Source organism: Bubalus bubalis, chromosome 17 (assembly GCF_019923935.1).
Source record: "Bubalus bubalis isolate 160015118507 breed Murrah chromosome 17, NDDB_SH_1, whole genome shotgun sequence".
NCBI lineage: Eukaryota > Metazoa > Chordata > Mammalia > Artiodactyla > Bovidae > Bubalus > Bubalus bubalis.
Window position 1 is genome coordinate 24,321,134 of NC_059173.1, and position 25,720 is coordinate 24,346,853.

Sequence of the window (25,720 nt, forward strand, 5' to 3'; positions counted from 1 at the left end):
AAGGCTTTGGCATAGTCAATAAAGTAGAAGTAGATGTTTTTCTGGAACTCTCTCACTTTTTCAGATGATCCAGCGGATGTTGGCAATTTGATCTCTGGTTCCTCTGCCTTTTCTAAATCCAGCTCAAACATCTGGAAGTTCACGGTTCACATACTATTGAAGCCTGGCTTGGAGAATTTTGAGTGTCACTTTGCTAGCATGTGAGTTGACTGCAACTGTGTAGTAGTTTGAGCATTCTTTGGCATTGCCTTTCTTTGGGATTGGAGTGAAAACTGACCTTTTCCTGTCCTGTGGCCACTGTTGAGTTTTCCAGATTTGCTGGCATATTGAATGCAGCACTTTCATAGCATCATCTTTTAGGATTTGAAATAGCTCGACTAGACTTCCATCACCTCCACTAGCTTTGTTCATAGTGATGCTTCCTAAGGCCCACTTGACCTTGCATTGCATGATGTCTGGCTCTAGATGAGTGATCACAACATCGTGGTTATCTGAGTCATGAAGATCTTTTTTGTATAGTTCTTCTGTGTACTCTTGCCACCTCTTCTTAATATCTTCTGCTTCTATTAAGTCCATACCATTTCTGTCCTTTATTGAGCCCATCTTTGCATGAAATGTTCCCTTGGTATCTCTAATTTTCTTGAAGAGATCTCTAGTCTTTCCCATTCTATTGTTTTCCTCTATTTCTTTGCATTGATCACTGAGGAAGGCTTTCTTATCTCTCCTTGCTATTCTTTGGAACTCTGCAATCAAATGGCTATATCTTTCCTTTTCTCCTTTGCCTTTGGCTTCTTTTCTTTTCACAGTTTTTTGTAAGTCCTCCTCAGACAGCCATTTGGCCTTTTTGCATTTCTTTTCCTTGGGGATTGTCTTGATCCCTGCCTCTGTACAGTGTCAAGAACCTCTGTCCATAGTTCTTCAGACACTCTATCAGATCTAATCCCTTGAATCTATTTGTCACTTCCACTGTATAATTGTAAGGGATTTGATTTAGGTCATACCTGAACGGTCTCACGGTTTTCTCTACTTTCTTCAATTTAAGTCTGAATTTGGCAATAAGGAGTTCATGATCTGAGCCACAGTCAGCTCCCAGTTTTTGCTGACTGTATAGAGCTTCTCCATCTTTGGCTGCAAAGAATATGGTCAGTCTGATTTGGGTATTGATCATCTGGTGATATCCATGTGTAGAGTCTTCTCCTGTGTTGTTGGAAGAGAGTGTTTGCTATGACCAGTGCATTCTCTTGGCAAAACTCTGTTAGCCTTTGACCTGCTTTGTTTTGTACTCCAAGGCTAAATTTGCCTGTTACTCCAGGTATCTTTTGACTTTCTACTTTTGCATTCCAGTCCCGTATAATGAAAAGGATATCTTTTTTGGGTGTTAGTTCTAGAAGGTCTTGTAGGTCTTCATAGAACTGTTCGACTTCAGCTTCTTCAGCCTTACTGGTCAGGGCATAGACTTGGATTACCGTGATATTGAATGGTTTGCCTTGGAAACGAACAGATCATTCTGTTGTTTTTGAGACTGTATCCAAGTACTGCATTTCAGACTCTTTTGTTGACTATGGTGGCTACTCCATTTCTTCTAATGAATTCTTGCCTACAGTAGTAGATACAATGATCATCTGAGTTAAATTCACCCATTCCAGTCCATTTTAGTTCACTGATTCCTAAAATGTCAATGTTCACTCCAGAAGGCATTGATTAAATGAATTACAGTGCATACATACTCTGTAATATTATGTAGTTATTCACACGAAAATATAGAAGTGGGTTCTAAGTATTGCTGATATGTTTTTGTATTACTTTCCTGTGAGTGAAAGTCACTCAGTCGTGTCTCAGTTCTCCAGGCCAGAATAGTAGAGTGGGTAGACTTTCCCTTCACCAGGGGATCTTCACAACCCAGGGATCAAACTCAGGTCTTCAGCATTGCAGGTGGATTCTTTACCAGCTGAACCACAAGGGAAGCTGCATAACACATGACCACAACCTTAGCTGCTCAAACAACACTGACCTATTATTTGGAGGCTTTGCAGTTCAGGAGGCTGGGCGGGGCTGACTGGGTTCTCAGCCCAAGGTCTCACCCAGCTGACATTAAGGTGTGGGGCGGCCGAGAGGTCACCTAGAGCTCCTGTACTAGTGGTTCATTCTAGTTCTTTGAGATGGTGGGGGGAGGCGGGGAGCAGGGGTATCCATTTCCTGCTGGCTGGCATCTGGGCGTTGCTCTCAGCCTCTACCACCTTCTAGTACTCCTTGCCATGGGACTTCGTTTATGCCCCAAGCCATCATTAAAGAACCTCCCTGACATCAAATCCTCTCTCCTACTTTGCATCTTTCCAACATCGGGAAATGCCCGGTCTCTTTAAAGAGACAGTTAGCGGGTTTGACTTAGCTTGCGTAATCTCTCTATGGAGGGCAACTGATCAGTTTTGTTTGATTTTGTTTGTTTGGTTGGTTTTTTTGTGGACCATAAATCTTTATTAAATTTGTTACAATATTGCTTCTGTTTTGTGTTTTGGTTTTTCGGCTGCAAGGCATATGAGATAGCTCCCCAACCACAGGTCAAACCCACACCCCCTGCATCTGAAGGCAAAGTCTTAACCTCTGGACCACCAGGGAAGTCCTATGGACGACTGCTTTGGGGATTTAATCACTTTTGCAAATTCTCTTATAGCTTCACCTGGATAAGTGTTTAAATTGGAAGAATGTACAACAAGAGGTGGGAAATCTTGAGGTAGAATGTTGCCTATCATAATTGTCAAAAGAGCAGTTACCTCCCCACCCCCCACCCCCCAAAAAAGTGTAGAGTGTTTCTACCTTTCGTAGCAGTCACAAACACAAAACAGAATAAAAATCAGCCACAATAAAATAGTAACTCCAAAGCAGAGCTAGAAAAATCACAGTAAAAAATCCACACTCCCTGTGTTACTTTGGGAAGTTTCTATGCCTGTTTCCTCATCTGGAAAGTGGTGAGGACCATAGTACCTACCATCTAGGACTGGGGGAAGGTCCGGGAGTATGCTGAGTGTTTAGAACGTTGCCAAGCTCAGGGTCTGCAACCACTGCTAGGATGATTAAATTTACCTGTTAAGTATGGAAAAACCTGAAAAAGTATTAATCGCGCTGCTCTCAGAGAGTGGGATGCTGTGAGATTTTATAAACCTGTTTATCTGTATGGCTATATAATAAAACTTGGTCATGTAATAAAAATAAGTTGACAACCTGAAAGAATAACTATGGGCCTCTGCAAGCAACAGGTTGTTACTGGAAGCAGTTGGAACACCTTCCCTTTAGTAAAGCTCCACTGTGCCCAGAATTGGACCTGTGTCTCTTGCATAATTAGAAATAGGAAGCCATATAGCTGTCAAACTCACTGTCTCCTTCAGCACTGATGAGAATCTTTAGGGTGAGCATCCTCCTGCTGAAAAGTTATGAAGAGAGTCTGCTCAGCCGTCAGAACAGCAGTGGGAATCAAAGGCCTGCTTTCTTGCTCAAAGCCAAAAGGGAAAAGCACTTAGTCCTGGTTGACTTCCTCCTGTTCATTAAAGAACACTAGAAGGAACTAGTTATTTTCAGACTAACAGCTTTTTTTTGGTCACTTTCAAGTGCTGTCAGTGAAAGCCAGGAAAAGGAAACATAAGCGGCACACTTAAACCACAGTTCTACATGTATCTTTTTTTTTTTTAATGAAGATTTCTCACTTTCCTTCCCTCTCCATCTCTCTCTCTCATACACTCACACACACACACCCCATTTGTAGTTCTCAATACTAAGGAGAGGAATGAAGATGCAAAGATGGAAAACTCTGGGGACTTCCCTGGTCGTCCAGTGGTTAAGACTCCACTCCTCCACTGCAGGCGGTGTGGGTTTGATTCCTGGTTGGAGAACTAAGATCCCACATGTCAGGGTGCAGCCAAGAGCATGGGGAGGGGGGGTGGGATGGGGGGAGGAAACAAAAAAAGATGGAAAACTCTGATGGAAACAAAGAAGCAGAACCCCATTTATTAATGTCAAGAAGGGCGGGTGGAGGGGAGGTAGGGGGTGGGGAATGGGGGGAGAGATGTAAGTGTTGACTTTTTTTCTTTTTTTAAGTCACAGAGCCATTTTTAAAGCCAATATGCCCACAGTGCCCTCCCTTGAAAATGCTATCACTTTTATGCAGGGTAGATAATAAACTTTCATTTTCTCCCACCCAGAGCTAGGAACTAGAGAAATAGTCTGAACAAACACTATGATCAAAAAAAAAAGAAACACACACACACACACACACATTTTGCATTATGTATATTTTAAGACCCTTATGTTAGAAGCATCTGGAGAAAACTCCTATGAGACACCAAGTTCTACCTCCTTTCCGCCTCATAATTATTTCTACATTATTCAATAATAACACAGTTGTCTTCGTACCCTTTTATATTACCTACCTGGGAAAATCATAAAAGACTTCATCAAAATGAACTAATTAACTATGATACTGTTTATAGCTTTTCTCATTTTACAAATGGGTAAACGAAAGCCATGAAAGGATAAAGTAATGGTCCCCCAAAGATATGTCAGAATATCTTACCTCATGGAACAGGTGTATTCCAGGAAAACTGAATAAAAGTGAGTTTCAGCCTAGCAAAGCCTACTGTGGCAGCACTGACTTTCACTAAAAAAATCAGAAATGCATTCTCAAGGGGATAAAATCTCACATCAGAGTGAATTCAGTGACTTTACTCAACAAGCATCTATTGATGACTGTTGTCTGGTGCCAGACAAGCGAAGGTGAGCACTTCACCCCGATCACAAAACATAATGAGGTCAGTAGAGAAGAGACAGAGAGCACTAGGGGCGGGGAGATAGAGAACAATCCCAGATGAGTCATTGGGGACCTTCATACATGCAGCCATCTGTGAAAAGGAGCCTCTGAAATGGATTAAATGGCGGCCGTGAAAAAGAAATTTTTGGTTACCCAAGGTCACCATTTTATTCAGGGTGGCAATATACCCAGCTAACAGCCTGCATTTCTTAGCTGTCTGGGATGGACGATGTGGTCATGCACACAGTAAGATAAAGTCATATAGGCTGTGTGAAATTCCAGGAGGAGCCCTTAAAATGAAATGCAGCATTATATCCTTCCTTCCAGCTGACCTGGAATGTGAATGTGATGGCTGGAGCTCCAGCAATCATATTACACCTAGAAACTATCTTAAGAATAAAGGCCAAACATTATGATGCTGGAGTAGAAAGAAAAAAGTCTCTGTCCTTGGTGACTATGGAGCCAAGATATAAACTTTAACTTCTTCTAAGAACAGGAATACGGATTGAGCTCACAAAGAAATTGAAATGCACCTACAACCACTGTGGTAAACTGGGAAGCTCAGGTCCCATCTGTTAAACAAAGAGGCCACTTGACTGAGGGCTTAAATGCCCCGGTGCTCCCTTAACCACACCAAAAGAGAAAAAGTGAAAGTGTTAGTGGCTTAGTTGTGTCCCACTCTTTGCAACTCCATGACTGTAGCCCACCAGGTTCTTCTGTCCATGGAATTCTCCAGGTAAGAATACTGGAGTGGGTAGCCAGCCATCCCTTCTCCAGGAGATCTTCCCCACCCAGGGATGGAACCCAGGTATCCAGCACTGCAGGCAGATTCTTTCCATCTGAGCCAATCAAACCAAAACCTAAGCTGTAAATGCCTCAAGGTTACAGAACTGAAACCTAAGGATAACCAATCACAGAGAGCCAACTAAGCTTTCAGCAACAAGAGAAGACTCTACACATGGACATCACCACATGGTCAATACCGAGATCAGATTGATTATATTCTTTGCAGCCAAAGATGGAGAAGCTCTATACAGTCAGCAAAAACAAGACTGGGAGACTTAAATTGAAGAAAAGTAGGGAAAACCACTAGACTATTCAGGTATGACCTAAATCAAATCCCTTACAATTATACAGTGGAAGTGACAAATAGACTCAAGGGATTAGATCTGATAGAGTGTCTGAAGAACTATGGATGGAGGTTTGTGACATTGTATAGGAGGCAATGATCAAGATCATCCCCAAGAAAAAGAAATGCAAAAAGGCAAAATGGTTGTCTGAGGGGTTTTACAAATAGCTGAGAAAAGAAGACACAAAAGGCAAAGAGGAAAAGGAAAGATATACCCATTTGATTTCAGAGTTCCAAAGAATAACAAAGAGAGATAAGAAATCCCCTGGAGAAGGGAAAGAAAGCCTTCCTCAGGGGTCAATGCAAATAGAGGAAAACAATAGAATGGGAAAGACTAGAAATCTCTTCAAGAAAATTAGAGATACCAAGGGAACTTTTCATGCAAAGATGGGCACAATAAAGGACAGAAATGGTATGGACCTAACAGAAGCAGAAGATATTAAGAGGTGGCAAGAATACACAGAACTATACAAAAAAGATCTTCATGACCCAGATAATCATGATGGTGTGATCACTCACCTAGACCCAGACATCCTGGAATGTGAAGTCAAGTGGGCCTTAGGAAACATCACTATGAACAAAGCTAGTGGAGGTGAAGGAATTCCAGCTGAGCTATTTCAAATCCTAAAAGATGATGCTCTGAAAGTGCTGCACTCAATGTGCCAGCAAATGTGGAAAATTCAGCAGTGGCCACAGGACTGGAAAAGGTCAGTTTTCATTCCAATCCCAAAGAAAGGCTATGCTAAAGAATGCTCAAACTACTGCACCGTTGCACTCATCTCACATGCTAGCAAAATGATGCTCAAAATTCTCCAAGCCAGGCTTCAACAGTATGTGAACTGTGAACTTCCAGATGTTCAAGCTGGATTTAGAAAAGGCAGAGGAACCAGAGATCAAATTGCCAACACCCGCTGGATCATCTGAAAAAGCAAGAGTTCCAGAAAAACATCTACTTCTGCTTTATTGACTATGCCAAAGCCTTTGACTATGTGTATCACAACAAACTGTGGAAAATTCTTAAAGAGATGGGAATACCAGACCACCTGACCTGCCTCTTGATAAATCTGTATGCAGGTCAAGAAGCAACAGTTAGAACTGGACATGGAACAACAGACTGGCTCCAAATCGGGAAAGGAGTACGTCAAGGTTGTATATTGTCCCTGCTTATTTAACTTATATGCAGAGTACATCATGAGAAACACTGGGCTGGATGAAGCACAAGCTGGAATCAAGATTGCCAGGAGAAATATCAATAACCTCCGATATGCAGATGACACTACCCTTTGGCAGAAAGCAAAGAAGAACTAAAGATCCTCTTGATGAAAATGAAAGAGGAGAGTGAAAAAGTTGGCTTCAAACTCAACATTCAGAAAACTAAGATCATGGCATTTGGTCCCATCACTTCATGGCAAATAGATAGGGAAGCAATGGAAACAGTGGCTGACTTTATTTTTCTGGGCTCCAAAATCACTGCAGATGGTGACTGCAGCCATGAAATTAAAAGATGCTTACTCCTTGGAAGGAAAGTTATGACCAACCTAGACAGCATATTAAGAAGCAGAGACATTATTGTGCCAACAAAGGTCCATCTAGTCAAAGCTGTAGTTTTTCCAGTAGTTATGTATGGATGTGAGAGTTGGACTATAAAGAAAGCTGAGTGTCGAAGAATTGCTGTTTTTGAATTGTTGTGTTGGAGAAGACTCAAGAGTCTCTTGGACAGCAAGGAGATCCAACCAGTCCATCCTAAAGGCAATCAGTCCTGAATATTCATTGGAAGGACTGATGCTGAAGCTGAAACTCCAGTACTTTGGCCACCTGATTCAAAGAACTGACTCATTTGAAAAGACCCTGATGTTGGGAAAGATTGAAGGCAGGAGGAGAAGGGGATGACAGAGAATGAGATGGTTGGATGGCATCACTGACTCAATGGACATGAGTTTGAGTAAACTCCAGGAGTTGGTGATGGACTGGGAAGCATGGTGTGTTGCAGTCCATGGGGCTGCAAAGAGTTGGACACGACTGAGCAACTGAAATGAACTGAACTGAACTGAAGTTCCTTACTTTGCTTCTGCCTTTAAGTTATAATAGCCTCTCCCCTGCTCCTGTTAGTGGCGCGCTCCTGGCCACTTCTGGTTTGGTACTGCCCAATGGGAATGAATTTTTGCTTAAACTTAAAATTATGCCTTAGTTTATCTCAATACCTCCAAAGAGGGCAACGGCTTCTTAGCTCAGACAACTGTGGGAATGGTGGCTGAATATTGCACGATCTCTCATTTTTAAAAGATATCAGAAATCCCACGTGGTGGTACCCATGGGAGTGGACATCAGATCAACCTGATTCCCTTGGGAGTCCACTTATGGCCTCTTCTGGTTCCTGTAGGAGGGATTTGGTCATCACCCCTTGTGCCAGCCGCCGTGGAAAGGGACTGGCAATCCTTGGTCCCCAAGGGAGCAATGGGCAGCCACCCTGGTTCCTCTGAGTGTGCGTGTGTGTGTGGTGGGGAACCTGTGGCTAACCCTGGTCCCTTTGGGAGGGGACTGTGGCTACCCAGCCCTCCTTGTCTAAGTGGAAAAGGACCTGTTATCATCTCAGATTACAGGCCACATGGATGCAGACATATGGTCACTCTGGGACCACCAGAGGAGCCTTTTCTGGTTCCCATGTAGGGGACGCGCGGATGCCCCGGTGCTGGTCCCATGGGAGGGACCTCGCGGACGAACCCCCACCCCCTACCTTTCCGGGCACGCGCCCCACTCGCCGCCCCGCACGCCCCAGAGCCCCGGCGCCGGAACCGGCGAGCGCGGGCGCGGCCTGGGGAGCCGCGGGCGGACTGACTGAGCCCGGCCGCCCGCCGCCCCGGTCCGCGGCCCCACCCCCGCCCCGGGCCCGGCCTCGGCGGGCGGTGGATGGCCGGGCGCCGGCGGCGGCATGCGGCTCCTATTCCTGGCGGTGCTCCGGCGGCACACGGGCAACGCAGTCACCGCCCAGCGCGTCCGGTAGGTGAGGCTGCGCCCGGGGCCTCGGCGAGGGCACCGGGAGGGAGCGGGGAGGGGTCGACCTGGCTTCCCCGACCGAACCGCGCGCCCAAACGGACCCGCCGGCGGGCGCGGGGCCCGGGGAACGCGGGGCTGCAAGGCGCGCGCTGGCTTGGCTCTGGCGCGGGGGCCCGGGCCCTAGCCTGGCGCTCCGATTCTAATGAGCCCCCCGGGGCCGCTCGGCGGGTGATCCCAGTGATACCCGGCACCGGGGTGGCCCCGCGAGGCAGCGCGGCGGAGGCTTCTCGGCGCTCTCCGCGCGCATCTCGCCGGGGCCGCTTTCAGGGATGCCCCCTATTGATTGTGAATATCTTAGGTTTGGGGAGACAGCAACGAAACCCCGAGTCGGGGCTTCCGGACGCCACATTTCAGTGGGGACGCTAGAGGAAGAATAAAAGCATATGGGTCCATATATACAGTGATGATACCTATAGACCCGTATAGACAGGCCAGGGGCCGCGTGTGCGCGTGTGCTGTTTCAGGCAGGATGCTCAGGGAGGCCTCCCTGTTGGAGTGACATCTGCGCAGAATCCTGGGTGCCAGGAGCGTTCCGTGAAGCCGGGGCGGCCTGGCGGGGTGTGGGGGGAGGGCGGGTGGCTAACCAGGATTTCCAGGCAGAAGGCGCAGCAAAAGTACAAACCAGTGTTCCTGCATCCTGCCATCCTAAGTACCTTCCCTTGGACTTCCCTGGTGGTCTAGTGGTTAAGAATCCACCCTGCAATGCTGAGGATGGAGGTTCGATCCCTGGCGGGGGAAGTAAGATTCCACAAGCGCTGTCACATGGTCAACACACCCACCTCACCTACCCACACACTAAGAAACAAACTAGTCTTCTCTCTTGCTTACCTGCCCCTCTCCCTGCCTGGTTATCTTCTTAACATTTGTCTTTTAATGCAGTTGCAGTTTTCTTGTTTTCTAGATTTACCCATCTACTTTTTCTCTTCTCCCTGCTGGAAGGTAAAAGTCCTCAGGGCAAGGAGGGAACTGATTAGTGCCTGAAGCTCAGTTCAGTTCAATTCAGTTCAGTTGCTCAGTCATGTCTGACTCTTTGCAACCCCATGGATGGCAGGCTTCCCTGTCCATCCCCAACTCCCTAAGCTTGCTCAAACTCATGTCCATCAAGTCGGTGATGTCATCCAACCATCTCATCCTCTGTCCTCCCCTTCTCCTCCTTCCTTCAGTCTTTCCCAGCATCAGGGTCTTTTCCAACGAGTTGGCCCTTCACATCAGGTGGCCAAAGTATTGGAGCTTCAGCTTCAGCATCAGTCCTTCCAATGAATATTCAGGACTGATATACTTTAGAATGGACTGGTTTGATCTCCTGGCTGAAGTTTCATAGCAGCCTTTTATTTTTTTTAGGCAGAGTGACTTGCTTCATGTAATTTCTCAATTGACTTCCCCTCTGTGAACCTGCTTCCTCATCATGAGAATGAGTGATGGGGCCGTGCCTACCACTTCTTGTCCCCGCTTTCTCCCTTGAATATGTTAGTTTTCCTGAAGTGCATCAGTGAGAATGGCCCACCAGATACATCAGTGTTCTGAAGTTTACAGTTTTTGCGACCAAAATTTTCACCATACAGGTTTAAGATAGTGACGCTGCCATCACTCATTTGGAAGGCAGCTGTGCTTGCCACTATTTTTATTTTTTTTCTCCCATGCTGTGCCACATATGGGATTTTACTTCCCCAACTAAGGATTGAACCTGTGCCCCCTGCAGTGAAAGTTTGGAGTCTTAACCCCTGGACCACTGCAGAAGTCCCAGTCATCACTCATTTGGACACAAGTAGCCAGGAGGCACACAGTGGTCTTCACCCTCAAGGAGCACATTCTGTGAGAGGAAGAGAGATTTGGGGATATTAACCAGAAATAAAGGAGGTGATTGAGGCTGTGGGTTCAGAGAAGGGCTCTCTCAGGAGGTGACATTCAAATAAAGACCTCAGTGACAGAAGGAGGCAGTCTCTTGGGGATCTGGAAGGGTGGATGGTCCCAAGATAAGGTAATAGCTCAACACAGGTCCTGGGACCAGAATAGGCTCTTGAGAAACAGAAAGAAAGCCGTACTCCCTGGACTGTGGTGAGGAAAGGAGGTCAGAGAGAGTGGCCAGCCCAGCAGAGCCTGCGCCCATAGTTTATGCTTTGGAAACTAGAGAAAGCATCCATTATTTAACACTCCACTCCTTAACGCTAGCCACACATGTGTGCAGGCTAAGTTGTTTCAGTCACGACCAGCTTTTTGCAGCCCCATGGAGTATAGCCCACCAGGCTCCTCTGTCCATGGGATTTTCCAGGCAAGGATACTGAAGAGTGTAGCCATGCCCTCCTCCAGGGGATCCTCCTGACCCAGGGATCAAGCCGTGTCGCTTATGTCTCTTGCATTGGCAGGTGGATTCTTTACCACTAGCAGCACCTGGGAAGCCCCTCAAGGTGCACACATCAAGCCAAATCACCCAAAGGCCCTCACCCACCAAAGGGCTTCCAGGGGCACCAGACAGGCACTGCCACAGACATTTAGCAAGGGTGCAGGGCCCTTTAGTTACTGTGTTCTTTTTTTTACTGGTTGTACAGGATGCAAAATATTGCTTTGGTCGGTCTCTCTCATCAGAACCAGGCTTTGGCCTCCCCTTCACGCACTCAGGAAGATTGCTGGGGATGGGAGTAGAAAAGGGGAAAAGCAGAAGTTGCTGGAAGATATCTTTTGTCTTGTGAAAGCCTGGGTTCCTTGAGGAAATGATGCTGTGTATCCTGAAGGGGAGGGGAAGGTTTCCTTGGCAACAGACTTCCCTTGGACCCAATTACCAGAAAGCAGTGAGAGCCAGAGGTTCAGAGTTTCTCTGAGGGAGACTCCTGTGATCCTCCAGTGACCCTGGGCCATGGGGGAGGGAGCCCCCCAAATGAATAAGATTGGGGTTCCAAACCATCAGTCTACCTGGGCAGGCTGAGTTAGATAAGACTGGGCTTACAAAAAGGGGAAATGGGTCCATTCTTGCGCACTCAAGCTTGTAGTTGTGAATGAACACGTGATATATAAATGGTGATGCTGACTTGCGATGGGCACATCCACACGGCACAGGACAACATCCAGGGCACTCTGGGGAGCTATCCTGGGCTAGACTTAGACTGGTTCAGATCTCCTGCCTTCACTTGCCAGCTTCCCTGCTTAAGATCTCTAAGATGTAGGTCAGGTTACATAATCACAGCTCAAACCTGCCACATAGGCTTGTTATTAGGATCAAATGTGAGTGTTTTGAAACAGGGTGTGGTACTTAGTACTCACTCAGTAAACATGGGCTGGTCATGAGACTATGTACCTTAGTTGGCAAAGCAGGGAAGGGTCAGTGTGAAGGGGGTGGTGTCTCGGGTTGAAGGGCAAGCAGGTGGGATGTTGGTAAAAGCGGATCCCTTCTGTACCAAATTGTGCAAACTAAGCAATACAGAATATTCTAGGTCATTGATTTTTTTTTTTTTTTTTGGCTGCATCTTGAGCAATGCAGGATCTTAGTTCCCTGACCGGGGATTGAACTGATGATCCCTGCAGTGGTTAAGCTTGGAGTCTTAACCACTGGACTGCCAGGGAAGTCCCATAGGTCCATGCTTCTTGATGGGAGCAGAGGCCAAGAAAATGTGTGACGGAGGAGGGAGTGATTTTCCCCCCAGAGAACACGGAGCGATACCTAGAGGTATCTTTGGTTGTCACAGCTCCCAGCATCCTGTGAGTAGAGGCCAGGGATGCAGCTAAACACCCTCCAATGCACAGGACAGCCCATGACAAAGACGGAATGAGCTCAAAATGTCAGTGGTGCTGAGGCTGACAATCCCTGCTCTTGGTGGAGTCAGCAGATGTAGCTGGAGGGGTAGACCCAAGTCACGAAAGACCTTCAGTTATTCATTTATTTTTGGCTGTGCTGGGTCTTCATTCCTTTGAGGGCTTCTACTCTTTGGTTACAGTGTACCGGCTTCTCAATGCCGAGTTTTCTGATGTTGTGGAGCAGGGGCTTTAGGGTATGTGGGCTTCAGGAGTTACAGCTCACGGGCTCTAGAACATAGGCTAGTAGTTGTTCAAGGGTTAGATACTCACAGCATGTGGAATCTTCCCAGACCAGGGCTCGAACCCATGTCCCCTGCATTGGCAGGTGGATTCTTATACACTGGACCACCAGGGAAGTCCTGTTTGCAGAATTTTAAAATACCCTAATCAAGGCCTACTCTCTGGGATTGTCTCCTAAGCCCCATGAATGTTAGAAACCTGCATCAGAGGTTTGTTCACCAGCATGCAGCATGTCATAAAGAAGAGAACTGTGTAGGTGGTTTGCTGCAGGGTTATGGGGGCCTTTGTGTGGAGGAGAATCAGGGAGCCCTGCCCACCCAGCAACCCTGCTGTCTGCATCTCCCTTTGGTCAGTGTCGCCACTGTGTCACCTGGCTCAGCTAGAAGCCAGGTCCAGTGAGGGGATCCATGTTTCCCTCCTCTCACTTTTAATCCCCTGAGGCTTTCAACAACTTCCAGAAGGACCCCCAAATCCTGAGGACTCTCTGAGCCTGGCGAATGGGTTCAGGTCAGTTCCTCACAGTAAAGGTGGAAATTTAAATTGCACAAGTTAAAAAAAAAAAAGTCATAGATTCTCTTTGGGACAAAGTAACGGGAGATCAGTGTCAAAGGACACCTGCTGTTAGGCTAAAATCAATAACAGGGTCAAGTAGTAGGTCAGAGATCCTGCACCTCTAAACTCAAAGGTATTTACTCTCTGGCCATTTCCAGGGAAGGTTTGCTGACCCCTGCTCTAAATCAGACCATCAGAGACTTGATAGATTACTATGTCCCATGCTGCTGCTGCTGCTAAGTCGCCTCAGTCGTGTCTGACTCTGTGCGACCCCATAGACGGCAGCCCACCAGGCTCCCCCGTCCCTGGGACTCTCCAGGCAAGAACTCTGGAGTGGGTTGCCATTTCTTTCTCCAATTCATGAAAGTGAAAAGCGAAAGTGAAGTCGCTCTGTCCTGCCCGACTCTTAGCAACCCCATGGACTGCAGCCTTCCAGGCTCCTCTGTCCATGGGATTTTCCAGGCAAGAGTACTGGAATGGGGTGCCATTGCCTTCTAGAGTTTTGTCTGTGGTGTTGTAGCCATGCGTTCCGGGAAACAAACTCACTCAGAAGGACAATGCAGATAGTGGAGTGCAGTTTATTACTCTTTTTGGCCAAGGACCCCGACCAGTTTTTGTGAAAACCTTATATACCCTAAGTGTACTTGCTCAAACCCACCTCCCCAAATTCCTTGAAACTAGTCTGGACAAGGTAAAAGAGATATGATCAAAGTTAACCCATGATTCATGTGTCACAAGACTAAATAAACAGTGGACATTTATCAATAGGCCTGTGGTCATATCCCAATAAACATAATGGAATTTACCACTTTGTTCTATTACAGAGATAATTAGCATATTCTTTTAGGCAACGGAGAGTCCAAGTACAAGTCCTGAGGCTCTTTTATCCCGGTGGGGTCTGGTTTTCCATTGGTATGCCATTTCTACAGACAAACCAGGCACAAAGTTCAGAGTCCATTGGGAGGGTGACCATGCATGTAGCCTAATGTTCGCAGCCTGGCCTAAGATGGATTTCAGCTCTGTCTGTTTCCTCCTTCAGTGTGGCTAAAGGTTTAAGGATGTCAACTGCAAATTGGCATTTGCCAAGAGCGCTGCCAGCGACTGAACAAGGGCATTTGCCATCTGCCTCTGGAGATTGAACCCTGTGCTGCTTTAGCTGTTGACCTTCAGCGCCCGCTGAGGGAGTTCAGGGTGGAGTGAGGACTGTGTGCTCCAGGGAATCTGGTGGGACAGGTCTTTAGATAGTAGGATATTTTCAGGAACAGATTTTATGATCCCAATCCTTTTTGTTTGTTTTGTTTAGTTGCCCAGTTGTATCTGACTCTTTGCAACCCCATGGACTGCAGCACGCCTGGCCTCTCTGTCCCTCACCATGTCCCTAAGTTTGCCCAACTTCATGCCCATTGCATTGGTAATACCAGCCAGCCATCTCATCCTCTGATGCCCTCTTCTCCTTCTGCCCTCAATCTTTCCAAGCATCAGGGACTTGTAATGAGTCAGCTGTTCCCATCAGCTGATCAAAATACTGGAGTTTCAGCTTCAGCATCAGTCCCTCCATGAGTATTTGGAGTTGATTTTCTTTAGGATTGACTGGTTTGATCTCCTTGCTGTTCAAGGGACTCTCAGGAGTCTTCTCCAGCACCACCGTTTGAAGGCATCAATTCTTCAGCACTCTGCCTTTTTTACGGTCCCGCTCTTACAACCGTAAGTGACCACTGGGAAGAGTATAGCCTTGACTGTACGGATATTCGTCAGCAGAGTATTGTCTTTGCTTTTCAACACACTGTCTAGTTTTGTCATAGCTTTCCTGCCAGGAAGCAAATGTCTTCTGATTTCATGGCTGCAGTCACCATCTGCAGTGATTTTAGAGCCCAAGAAGAGGAAATATGTCACTACTTCCACCTTTTCCCCTTCTGTTTGCCATGAAGTAATGGGGCCGGATGCCATGATCTTAGTTTTTTTAATATTTAGTTTTAAGCCGGCCCTTTACTCTCATCCTTCACCCTCATCAAGAGGCTCTTTAGTTTCTCTTCTCTTTCTGCCATTAAAATGGTATCATCTGCATATCTGAGGTTGTTGATGTTTCTCCCGCTTCTCTTGATTTCAGCTTGTAACTCATCCAGCCCGGCATTTCTCATGATGTACTCAGCATATAGATTAAACAAACAGGGTGACAGCCCTATCATACTTCTTTCTCAATCTTGCACCAATCAGTAGTCCCATACTGAGTTCTGACTGTTGCTTCTTGACCCACATGTAGGTTTCTCAGGAGACAGGTAAGATGGTTTGGTATTCCCATCTCTTTAAGAGCTTTCCACAGTTTATTATGATTCACACAGTCAAAGGCTTTGGTGTATTCAATGAAACAGAGGTAGATGTTTTTCTGGAATTCCTTTGCTTTCTCTATGATCCAGCAAATGTTGGCAATTTGATTTCTGGTTCCTCTTCAGATCCTCATGACTAGAAGAAAACCTTCTGTAAAATGAATGCTTAATGGTATTGAGCTCTGCCTTAACCAAAACCTTATATGTTAATCTTTCCCCACTGCCTCTTTGGAGCAGTCTCTCAGAGCTATCTGAGATGTTACCTCTCGGACTGCAGTCCTCATTTTGCCCCAAATAAAACTTAACTCAAAACTCTCAAGCTGTGCATCTTTTTTAGTCGAAAAGAAAATGCAAGAAAAGAGATGGAAAAGAAGGACCTTCTCTGGTGGTCCAGTGGTCAGGGCTCAGCACTTTCACTGCTGAGGGCCCTGGTTCAATTCCTGGTTGGGGAATTAAGATCCCACAAGCTACCTATTTTGGCCAAAAAAAAAAAAAAGGAAAAACAAGAGATGAAAAACAAGAAAAGGTGGTGAAAGATTGAGGCTTCCTCGGTCCACAGTTCTGGGACTTCCCTGGGAGTTCGGTAGTTTAGACTCTACACTTCTAATGCAGAGGGCATAGGTTCAATTTAATTTTTAATTTTTTGGTGGGGCCCAAAAATTAAAAACAAAAAAAACAGAATCACACAGCAGAGTAGGGAGTTCTAAAAGTTGGTGCTTGGACCAGTGCTGACACCAGAGTGAATGCAATGTCTCTGTGTTGAGAGAGCCAGACTTTGTACAGGAGTGTGTGGTTGTGTATTCTCTTTTTCCTCCATCTGAAACACAGTGTGATTTTATTTGATGGGAAGTAGTTTAGATAACAGAAGCAAACAGAAGACTTTGTGGAAATGCACTGGAGGGGAAAAAAAAAAGGAGGAAAGCAAATATCATCACATCTAATACAGCCCTGACCCTACTGCCCAGGGACCCTCTGCTGGTATAGGTCTGAATTCTGCTGTAACCACCAAGTGTTGCTGGGGGTTTGGCTTTGCAGAAGAGCTCAAAGATACTGTTCTATGTACCCCTTGACATGGAACCAGGACCCTGTCCCAAAGCTGCAGTATTGTTTCTTGACTGCTCTTCCCTTGTCTCCGCAACCCCTCCCTTCCCTGATAAACAACTATTTGAACCTGCTCTTTGGACCTCAGGGAAGGTCACCGAGGCTGTATGAAGCCTATTTCTTATAAAGGCTTCCATACCCGGAAGCCCCACAGGGTCCTGCCCAGTTTCAGAAACTGCAGGTGTACATTAAGTCAGTGAGAAAAGGCTTTCATCTTTTCCCCTGATAAAATCATTGTTGCTTATTGTTTTCATTCAGCAAATATTTATTATTGCACATCTCCAGGGGCACAGAGCTGGGAAGGCTCTGGAACAGAGGAAGACAGGTTAGCCCTGCAGAAGCCAGCAGCTGCTCAGCCAGAGAATTTTTAGCACATCAGCTCAACGCTATGCCGTCATTTGAAAGAAGGTTTCAGCATTCTAGCACGAATGTACAATCACACAGATTCTTTAATTACAATATGATCAATGCTAGGAAGAACTGCCAGGTGGAAAGAGTGCGTTCCACCTGCCAATGCAGGAGACGCAAGAGACGTGGGTTTGATCCCTGGGTCGGAAAAATCCCCTGGAGTAGGAAATGGCAACCTGCTTCATTATTCTTGCTTGGAAAATTCCATGGGCAGAGGACCCTGGCAGGCTACAGTCCATGGGATTACAAAGAGCTGGACATGCCTGAGTGCGCTCACACACACACACACACACGAGTGTGTTCAAAGGACAGACCTATTTCTAGAGGGTCTGGGAGGCTCCCCAGAGAAATAGCTTTTCCTTTCTCATGCAGTTTTTTTAATTGAGATATAATTCACATACCATAAAATTCACCCTTTTAAAGCATCCAATTCAGTGGTTTTTAGTATATTCATAAAGTCACACAACCATCACCACTATCTCATTTCAGAACATTTTTAGCCATCTCAAAAGGCACCCCAGACCCATTAGCTGTCATCCCCCCCTCACCCCCCAGTGCCCCTCCCCAAGCTCCAGGCAGCCAATAATCTTTCTGTCCCCATGGATTTGCCTCTTCTGGACATCTCATATAAATGAAATCATACTCTATATGGTCCTTTCTGAAGGCTCTGCAGAATGCATCAGTACTTAATTCTTTTATAGTGGAATAATATATTCCATTTATGGACATATCACATTTTGCTTGTCCATCCGTCAGCTGAAGGACATTTGAGTTGTTTGCACTTACTAGCTACTGTGAATAGGGCTGCTGTGAATGTTTGCATAAGAGAAAAAAACTTTTTATTTATTTTTTATTATTTATTTACTTTGGCCACACTGCACAGCATGTGGACTCTTAGTTCCCCAACCAGGGATGGAACCCACACCCTGTGCATTGGAAATATGGAACCTTAACTGCTGGGTCACTGGAAAAATCCCAAGAGAAATCACTTTTTAAGCTGGAGCTTAAAACCTGTGGGTTAATTGGATGAAGAGGGAGAAAGGTTGGGAACAGTATTTCTGGCCAAGGGACCCGCCTGTGGGGATGCCCTGAGACAGGAAGCAGCTTGTGGAGTTGAGAAGTGGAGGCATCTGAAGAGTTATCAAGAGAGGGCAGCTGCCAGGTGAAGGTTCTGGATTGAATGCTAGCAAGATTTGGGAGTGAGGGACTGAGGTGGGTGACATAGGAACAAAGGGAGAGTACAGGCTTGAAAATGATTTGGAAGGACCTGGGATGATGTAGCAGAGGAGAGAGATGATGTAAGAGATGTGAAAAATTGAATATTTCCTGCCATATCAGTAGACAAGGACATCACAGTCATTGGCAATTGCAGCCGCCACTGATGGTGAGCTGGTGAGCCCTGAGGACACTCAGGAAGGAAAAAATACCTGCCATCTATTAATAGCAGACATCAGACTGCAGCCTGAGGAATCTCAGGATGTGAAAACCCAGGATACTGGCCCCAGATAGCTGAGGTGCATACCAAAGGAATGATTTCAGCAAGCCCAGACTCTTGCATCTTCCCAATACATAGAAAAGTCCTCAATTCCTTAACTTGAGATATCCGGTTTTCTTTTTGTTGTTGCTGCTGTAATTTTCCTTTTTTAAAACGTTTTATTTTGTACTGGGGTATAGCTGATTAACAAGCAACACTGTGATAGTTTCAGGTGAACAGTGAAGGGACTCATCCATGCGTATCCATGTATCCATTCTCCCCTAAACTCCCTTGTCATCCAAGCTGCCACATAGCATTGAGCAGGTTCCCTGTGCTATACAATAGGTCCTTGTTGACTATTCATTTACAATACAACAGTGTGTATAAGTCAGTCTCAAACTTTGGAACTATTCTTTCCCTTCATCCATCCTCTGGGCAACCTGTAAGTTTGTTCTCTATGTCTGTGAGCAGGACTCTTGCTTTATCACTAAATTATCCTTTCTTATTTTATTTTCTATTTTTGGGAGTTTGTTTTTCTTTAAAAAATTTTTCTTTATTACTTTTTTGTTTTGTTTTGAGCAATTGATGGTTGCTTCTATTCTATGTTCCCTCCCTTCCCTAATTAATAACTGCTTGAGTCTGCTCTTTGGAACTCGGGGAGGGTCTAGGAAACGAAAGCCTTTTTCTACAAACAAGAAATAGGGGACAGGGAGGGGCTTTGTGACCCTCTGAGGTCAGAGTACTGTTGCTGTGGAAGGGATGAAGGGCCTCGGGGAAAGATCACCTCTGTGATTAGAGACCCTGATGGTTTATGAGAAGCTAGACAGGATTTTAGATCAAGAACAAGAAAGGCTCTAATCCGATGGTCTATAATAGTAGCAGAGATTTGCAGCCTCATGTCACTGAAAACCCAACCCTAATCACGTGGACAAGGAAAGGGATTTAGCTGCTTATCCTATAAAAAGACTGAAGGTAGGGCAGACTTCGGGCATGATATTACTTTTAAGATGGTATGGATGGGAGTCAGTTGCTCTCTCTGTCTTGTATCCACTTCCCATGCTTGTCAGGTTTTCTTTGCTGGCACCTCCCAACTCTATATCTATTCAGTTCAAGCCCAGCAAGAAACAGAACTCTCCCTGGTGGCTCAGACAGTAAAGTGTCTGTCTGCAGTTCAGGAGACCTGGGTTTGATCCCTGGGTTGGGAAGATCCCCTGGAGAATGAAATGGCAGCGCACTCCAGTATTCTTGCCTGGAAAATCCCATGGATGGTATCCCATGGACGGCGGAGCCTGGTAGGCTACCGTCCATGGGATCTGCGAAGAGTCGGACACAACTGAGCGACTTCACTTTCACTTTCAGCAAGAAACACAAGTCTGAGTCCCTGAAAGTGCAGTCTCAAGTCCCAGAGTGCCTGCCCTGGGCTGGTTGTATGCATAGGTGGCAAGCTCTGATTGGATCCTGGAGTTGAGTGCTTCACACTGAAATGAGGGATGCGGATGTTCAAGGAAGAGGGGAAGTGGAAATGGATGTTATCGAAGTGTCGACAAAAAAGTGCAACGTGAGAGTTGAGAGCTAAGTTTTATTTGGGGTAAAATGAGGGCTGCAGCCTGGGAGACAGCACCTCTGATAGCTCTGAGAGACTGCTCCAAAGAGGCAATGGGAAGAAGGAAGGTCAATAGGGGAGTTCAATGCAATTGAGCACTTACTTTACACAAGGTTTTCTGCTAGTCATGAGAAGCCGATGTCACCATGAAGGGATTTAGTGCTTTCCTAGATATGAAGAGATACAAAGTTTGGGATCATGAAATCAGTTCCTGGAAATATCTATCTATCTAAAGACCTGTCCCACCAGATTCCCTGGAACACAGAGTGTCTCATTCCACCTTGGATTCCCTCAGCCCGTATTGAAGATCAATAGCTGCATCAGCACAGGGTTCAATCTCCACAGAAGCAGATGGTAAATGCCCTTGTTCTTGTTTGGTGGTGGTGGTGGTGGTTTAGTTGCTAAGTCATGTCCAACTCTTGGCGATCCCATAGACTGTAGCCTGTCAGGCTCCTCTGTCCATGGGATTCTCCAGGCAAGAATACTGGAGTGCGTTGCCATTTCCTTCTCCAGGGAATCTTCCTGACCCAGGAATTGAACCCAGGTCTCCTGCATTGCAGGCAGATGACTTACCAACTGAGCTATGTAGAAACTGGCAAATGCTCTTAGCAAGTGCCAATTTTTAGTTGACAGAGTTGACATATTTCAGAGTGAAAGCTTTACTGATACTTATCAGTAAAGGAAAGAGGAAAAGCAGACCTCTGAACTTTTGAAGTTTTAGTTCAGTTCAGTTGAGTCACTCAGTTGTGTCTGACTCTTTGTGACCCCATGGACTGCAGCAAGCTAGGCTTCTCTGTCCATCACCACCCCCCAGAGCTTGCTCAAACTCATGTCCATCGAGTCAGTGATGCCATCCAACCATCTCATTCACTGTCTCCCCTTCTCTTCCTGCCTTCAATCTTTTCCAGTATAGAGTCTTTTCCAGTGAGTCAGTTCTTCACATCAAGTAGCCAAAGTATTAGAGTTTCAGCTTCCAATGAATATTCAGGACTGATTCCCTTTAGGATTGACTGGTTTGATCTTATAGTCCAAGGGACTCTCAAGAGTCTTCTCCAACACCACAGTTCAAAAGCATCAATTTTTGAAGGTTTAAGGGAAAAATAAATGTTGTAGGTATCCCTTGACTTCCTACTTTAGCATTCTAATCCCCTATGATGCAAAGGACATCTTTTTTTGGTGTTAATTCTGGAAGGTCTTGTAGGTCTTCATAGAACCAATCAACTTCAGCTTTTTCAGCATTCATGGTTGGGGCATTGACTTGGATTACTGTGTTGTTGAATGGTTTACTTAGAAGTGAACAGAGATCATTCTGTCATTTTTGAGATTGCACCCAAGTATTGCATTTTGGACACTTTTGTTGACTGAGGGCTACTCCATTTCTTCTAAGGGATTCTTGCCCACAATAGTAGATATAATGGTCATCTGAACTAAATTTGCCCATTTCTATCCATTTTGGTTCACTGATCCTTAAAATGTCGATGTTCACTCTTGCATCTCCTGCTTGATCCTGTTCAGTTTACCTTGATTCATGGACCTGACATTCCAGGTTCCTATGCAGTATTGCTTTTTATAGCATCAGACTTTACTTTCATCACCAGACACATCCACAACTGAGTGTCATTTCCACTTTGGCCCAACCACATCACTCTTTTTGGAGCTATTCATGATTGCCCTCTGCTCTTCCCCAGTAGCATACTGGACACCTTCCAAACTGGGGGGCTCATCTTCTGGTGTCGTATCTTTTTGCCTTTTCATACTGTCCATGGGGTTCTCTCGGTAAGAATACTGGAGCGATTTGCCATTCCCTCATCCAGTGGACCACGTTTTGTCAGAACTCTTCACTGTGACCTGTCCACCTTGGGTGGCCCTGCATGGCATGGCTCACAGCTTCATTGCTATGCAACCTTCTTCTCCACGACAAGGCAGTGATCCATGAAGGGGTTCCAGAGCTGAAGAGGATGTAATCCCATGTGTTTAGACATAAAGGGAGCCACTGTGTCATTTAAAACATTCTAGTAGTCACTTTAAACAAAGCAGAAACAGATCAAATTAATTTTAATAATACAGTCTTATGAACTCAGTATATCCAAATATTATTTCAACATGTTGTCAATACAAAAATTATGATTGAGCTGTATTTATTTATTTGATTGCACTGGGTCTTAGTTGTGGCATGCAAGATCTTTAGCTGTGGCATGCGAACTCTTAGTTGTAGCATGTGGGATCTAGTTCTCTGACCAGGGATCGAACCCAGGCCCCCTGCATTGGGAGTGCAGTCTTAGCCACTGGACCACCAGGGAAGTCCCTGTACATATATTTTACACTCAGCACATCTTTTTTCAACTTGCCACGTTTGCAGTGCTCAGTTGGCTTTATTATTAGACAGTGTAGGACTCACCCTGCAGATGGGACCTGTCTCTTCCATTTGATGTGCTGCTGCTACTGCTGCTAAGTCGCTTCAGTCGTGTCTGACTCTGCGACCCCATAGACGGCAGCCCACCAGGCTTCCCCATCCCTGGGATTCTCCAGGCAAGAACACTGGAGTGGGTTGCCATTTCCTTCTCCAGTGCATGAAAGTGAAAAGTGAAAGTGAAGTCGCTCAGTCATGTCCGACTCCCAGCGACCCCATGGACTGCAGCCTACCAGGCTCCTCTGTCTGTGGGATTTTCCAGGCAAGAGTACTGGAGTGGGGTGCCATTGCCTTCTCCTCCATTTGATGTAGGACCCCTCATTTCTTGTTGTCTCCTCTTTGCCCCAAGTTCATTTACTTCATCAGTCTGAGCTCAGCAGTCTTTTGGGTTCAGGAGACCTGATCTAGATGCTTTACCTGTTTTGTGACTATATGTTTGCATTATTTTAAAAAGAGTGACTTCCTAACAGTTATCTCTCAAGTATAAGAATCCACTAGAATCACATTAAAAAGTAGATTCACTTTACAGTTTGCAGAACTCACCAAAGGAGATAATATGCAAGGTAACACCATGTCCCACAAATGTGCTGTTATTATCTCACTGCATTTATGGAGAGGCAAGGGGGGCAGTGTTCTCTCCAGTTTACTCTCCTGAGCTAGGGCTCACAGGTTCATGTGGCATTGCCTTGACAGGTCTTCATCTTGCTGAGCTTCATCATGGTTTCAAGACCAGCATGGTTTCTCTTAACTTATCTGAACTTCCTTTCTTAAAAAAGTTTTTATTTACTTAATTATTTTTGGCTGCACTGGGTCTTTGTTGCTGCACATGGGGCTTTCTCTAGTTGCAGTGAGCAGGGGCTATTCTTCATGGTGGTGCATGGGCTTCTCATTGTGGTGGCTTCTCTTGTTGCAGAGCTAGGGGTCTAGGGTGCAGGCTCAGTAGTTGTGGCACACAGGTTTAGTTGCCCTGAGGCATGTGGGATCTTCCCGGACCAGGCATTGAACCCATGTCCCCTGCATTGGTAGGTAGACTGTCAACCACTAGACCACCTGGGAAGTCCCATGTCTCAGAACTTCTTGAAATATTATCAGAGTGTGATATCTTACACTTCAACACAGGTGACTTCACCCCATCAGTGACATGACATTCTTTCCCCCCAGGTGAACCATAGTTTGCCAGGTTGACATCACAGGACATTAATGTCAGCACCAGGTTGACATTAGGTACAATGTTCTATGAGAATCAATGGGCCCCGCCAGCTGCTCACACTTAGAGGCCCACAAGGTGAGATGGCCTTAAGGAATATTAGATTCCTGTTTCCTATCTCAGGGTCATGCAGGGGCTCATGGCTATGGAATGGGATGCAGTTCGTGTTGCCTGCCCTGTATCAGTTTTTCTTGCCTTTTTTTTTTTAATGGAGACATAATAGCTTATCAAAATCCACATAGGATAAACACACAAATGATTAAGCTTTTTTTGTGCACTCAGTTAAATAGGATGGCTTTCAGCCAGGTGGAAGCAGGTAGAGTCCTACTGAATCTTTGAATCTTGAGTCAGAGATGTGCAAGGAGGTTCAGTCAATTTCTAGAACATGCTCAAAGTCTCTTAATTTGTTGGAGATGCTTTTGTTCTCAAAAAAAGCCTTCATTAAGCCAAATAAGCCAGAGTTCCTGGGACATAACAGGTGCTTGGGGAATTTATTAGTTGAATCAAGTTATCACTCATGACAAGTGAAGAGTGAAAGTCGCTCAGTCATGTCTGACTCTTTGCGACCCCAATTCTCCAGGCCAGAATACTGGAGTGGGTAGCTGTTTGCTTCTCCAGGGGATCTTCCCAACCCAGGGACTGAACCCAGATCTCCCACATTGCAGGCAGATTCTTTACCAGCTGAACCACCAGGGAAGCCTAAGAATAATGGAGTGGGTAGCCTATCCCTTCTCCAGTGGGTCTTCCCGACCCAGGAATTGAACCGAGATCTCCTGCATTGCAGGCAGATTCTTTACCTGCTGGGCTACTGGGAAAGCCCAGTGATGCTGAAAGGTCAGCCTCTATGCAATGATGCCAAATCTGTTGCAGGAAGGGGGACCCCTTCCAGGGCCTGAGAGCGGGCTCTTGTCTAACATGCAGCAATGAATTGTTGGAGGAAATACACGTGCTGACAAAGCAAGAGACTTTATTGGGAAGGGGACTTGGATGGAGAGCAGCAGGGTAAGAGAACCCAGGAGAACTGCTCTGCCACGAGATTCGCAGTCTCAGGTTTTATGGTAATGAGGTTAGTTTCCAGGTTGTCTCTGGCCGATAATTCTGACTCAGGGTCCTTCCTGGTGGTGGTTGCATGGCTCAGCCAAGATAGGTTCCAGTGAGAAGGATTCTGGGAGGTTGGTAGGACTTAGGTACTGGCATCTCCTCTTTCCTTTTGACTTTTCCTGAATTCTTCTGGTTGATGCTAACTTGTTAGTTCTACATTCCTTTCGAGGACCTCCTGTTTAACAGAACTCATGCAAGCGGTTACTATGGTGCCTGGCCAGGGCAGGTGGTTTCAGTCAGCGGTTCCCCTAACAAATCAAACCTCGGAGACAGAGTTTTGGGTGAAGTAGAAAAGAATAGCTTTGTTGCTTTTCCAGGCAAAGGGGAGCCCTTGAAACTATGTGTCCCAACCCTGAAGAATTTGGTGAGGATTTTTGTAGCAATGGTCCAAGGGTAGTGTTGCTGATAGGATTAGGGTGTGTGCATGGCCTGTACTCAGGTAATCTTAAACTTTGACCAGAAGCAAACAGTTGCTTCTTGGCTGTTCCTCTCTTGCCTCTGTATCCCCTTCCTTCTCTGATTAGCAACTGTTT

General features: G+C 45.8%; 1 protein-coding gene and 1 non-coding gene across 12 annotated transcripts in view; both read left to right on the forward strand.

Moving 5' to 3' along the window:
- Positions 1–8,037: 8,037 nt before the first annotated feature.
- GLT1D1 (glycosyltransferase 1 domain containing 1) overlaps positions 8,038–25,720 on the forward strand; it is a 173,876-nt gene continuing 156,193 nt past the window's right edge. For 2 of the 11 annotated variants that reach the window (XM_044930293.2, XR_006545586.2), the window contains exon 1: positions 8,038–8,924. In XM_044930293.2, coding sequence (XP_044786228.1) covers positions 8,857–8,924 — 68 coding nt within the window. In that variant the 5' untranslated portion in view covers positions 8,038–8,856. The remainder of the gene's footprint in view (positions 8,925–25,720) is intronic. The other 9 variants (XM_044930294.2, XM_044930295.2, XM_044930296.2 and 6 more) reach the window with 7 other exon arrangements.
- Positions 16,263–16,335, forward strand: TRNAE-UUC. Its single transcript has one exon. It is a non-coding gene; the product is annotated as a tRNA-Glu (tRNA).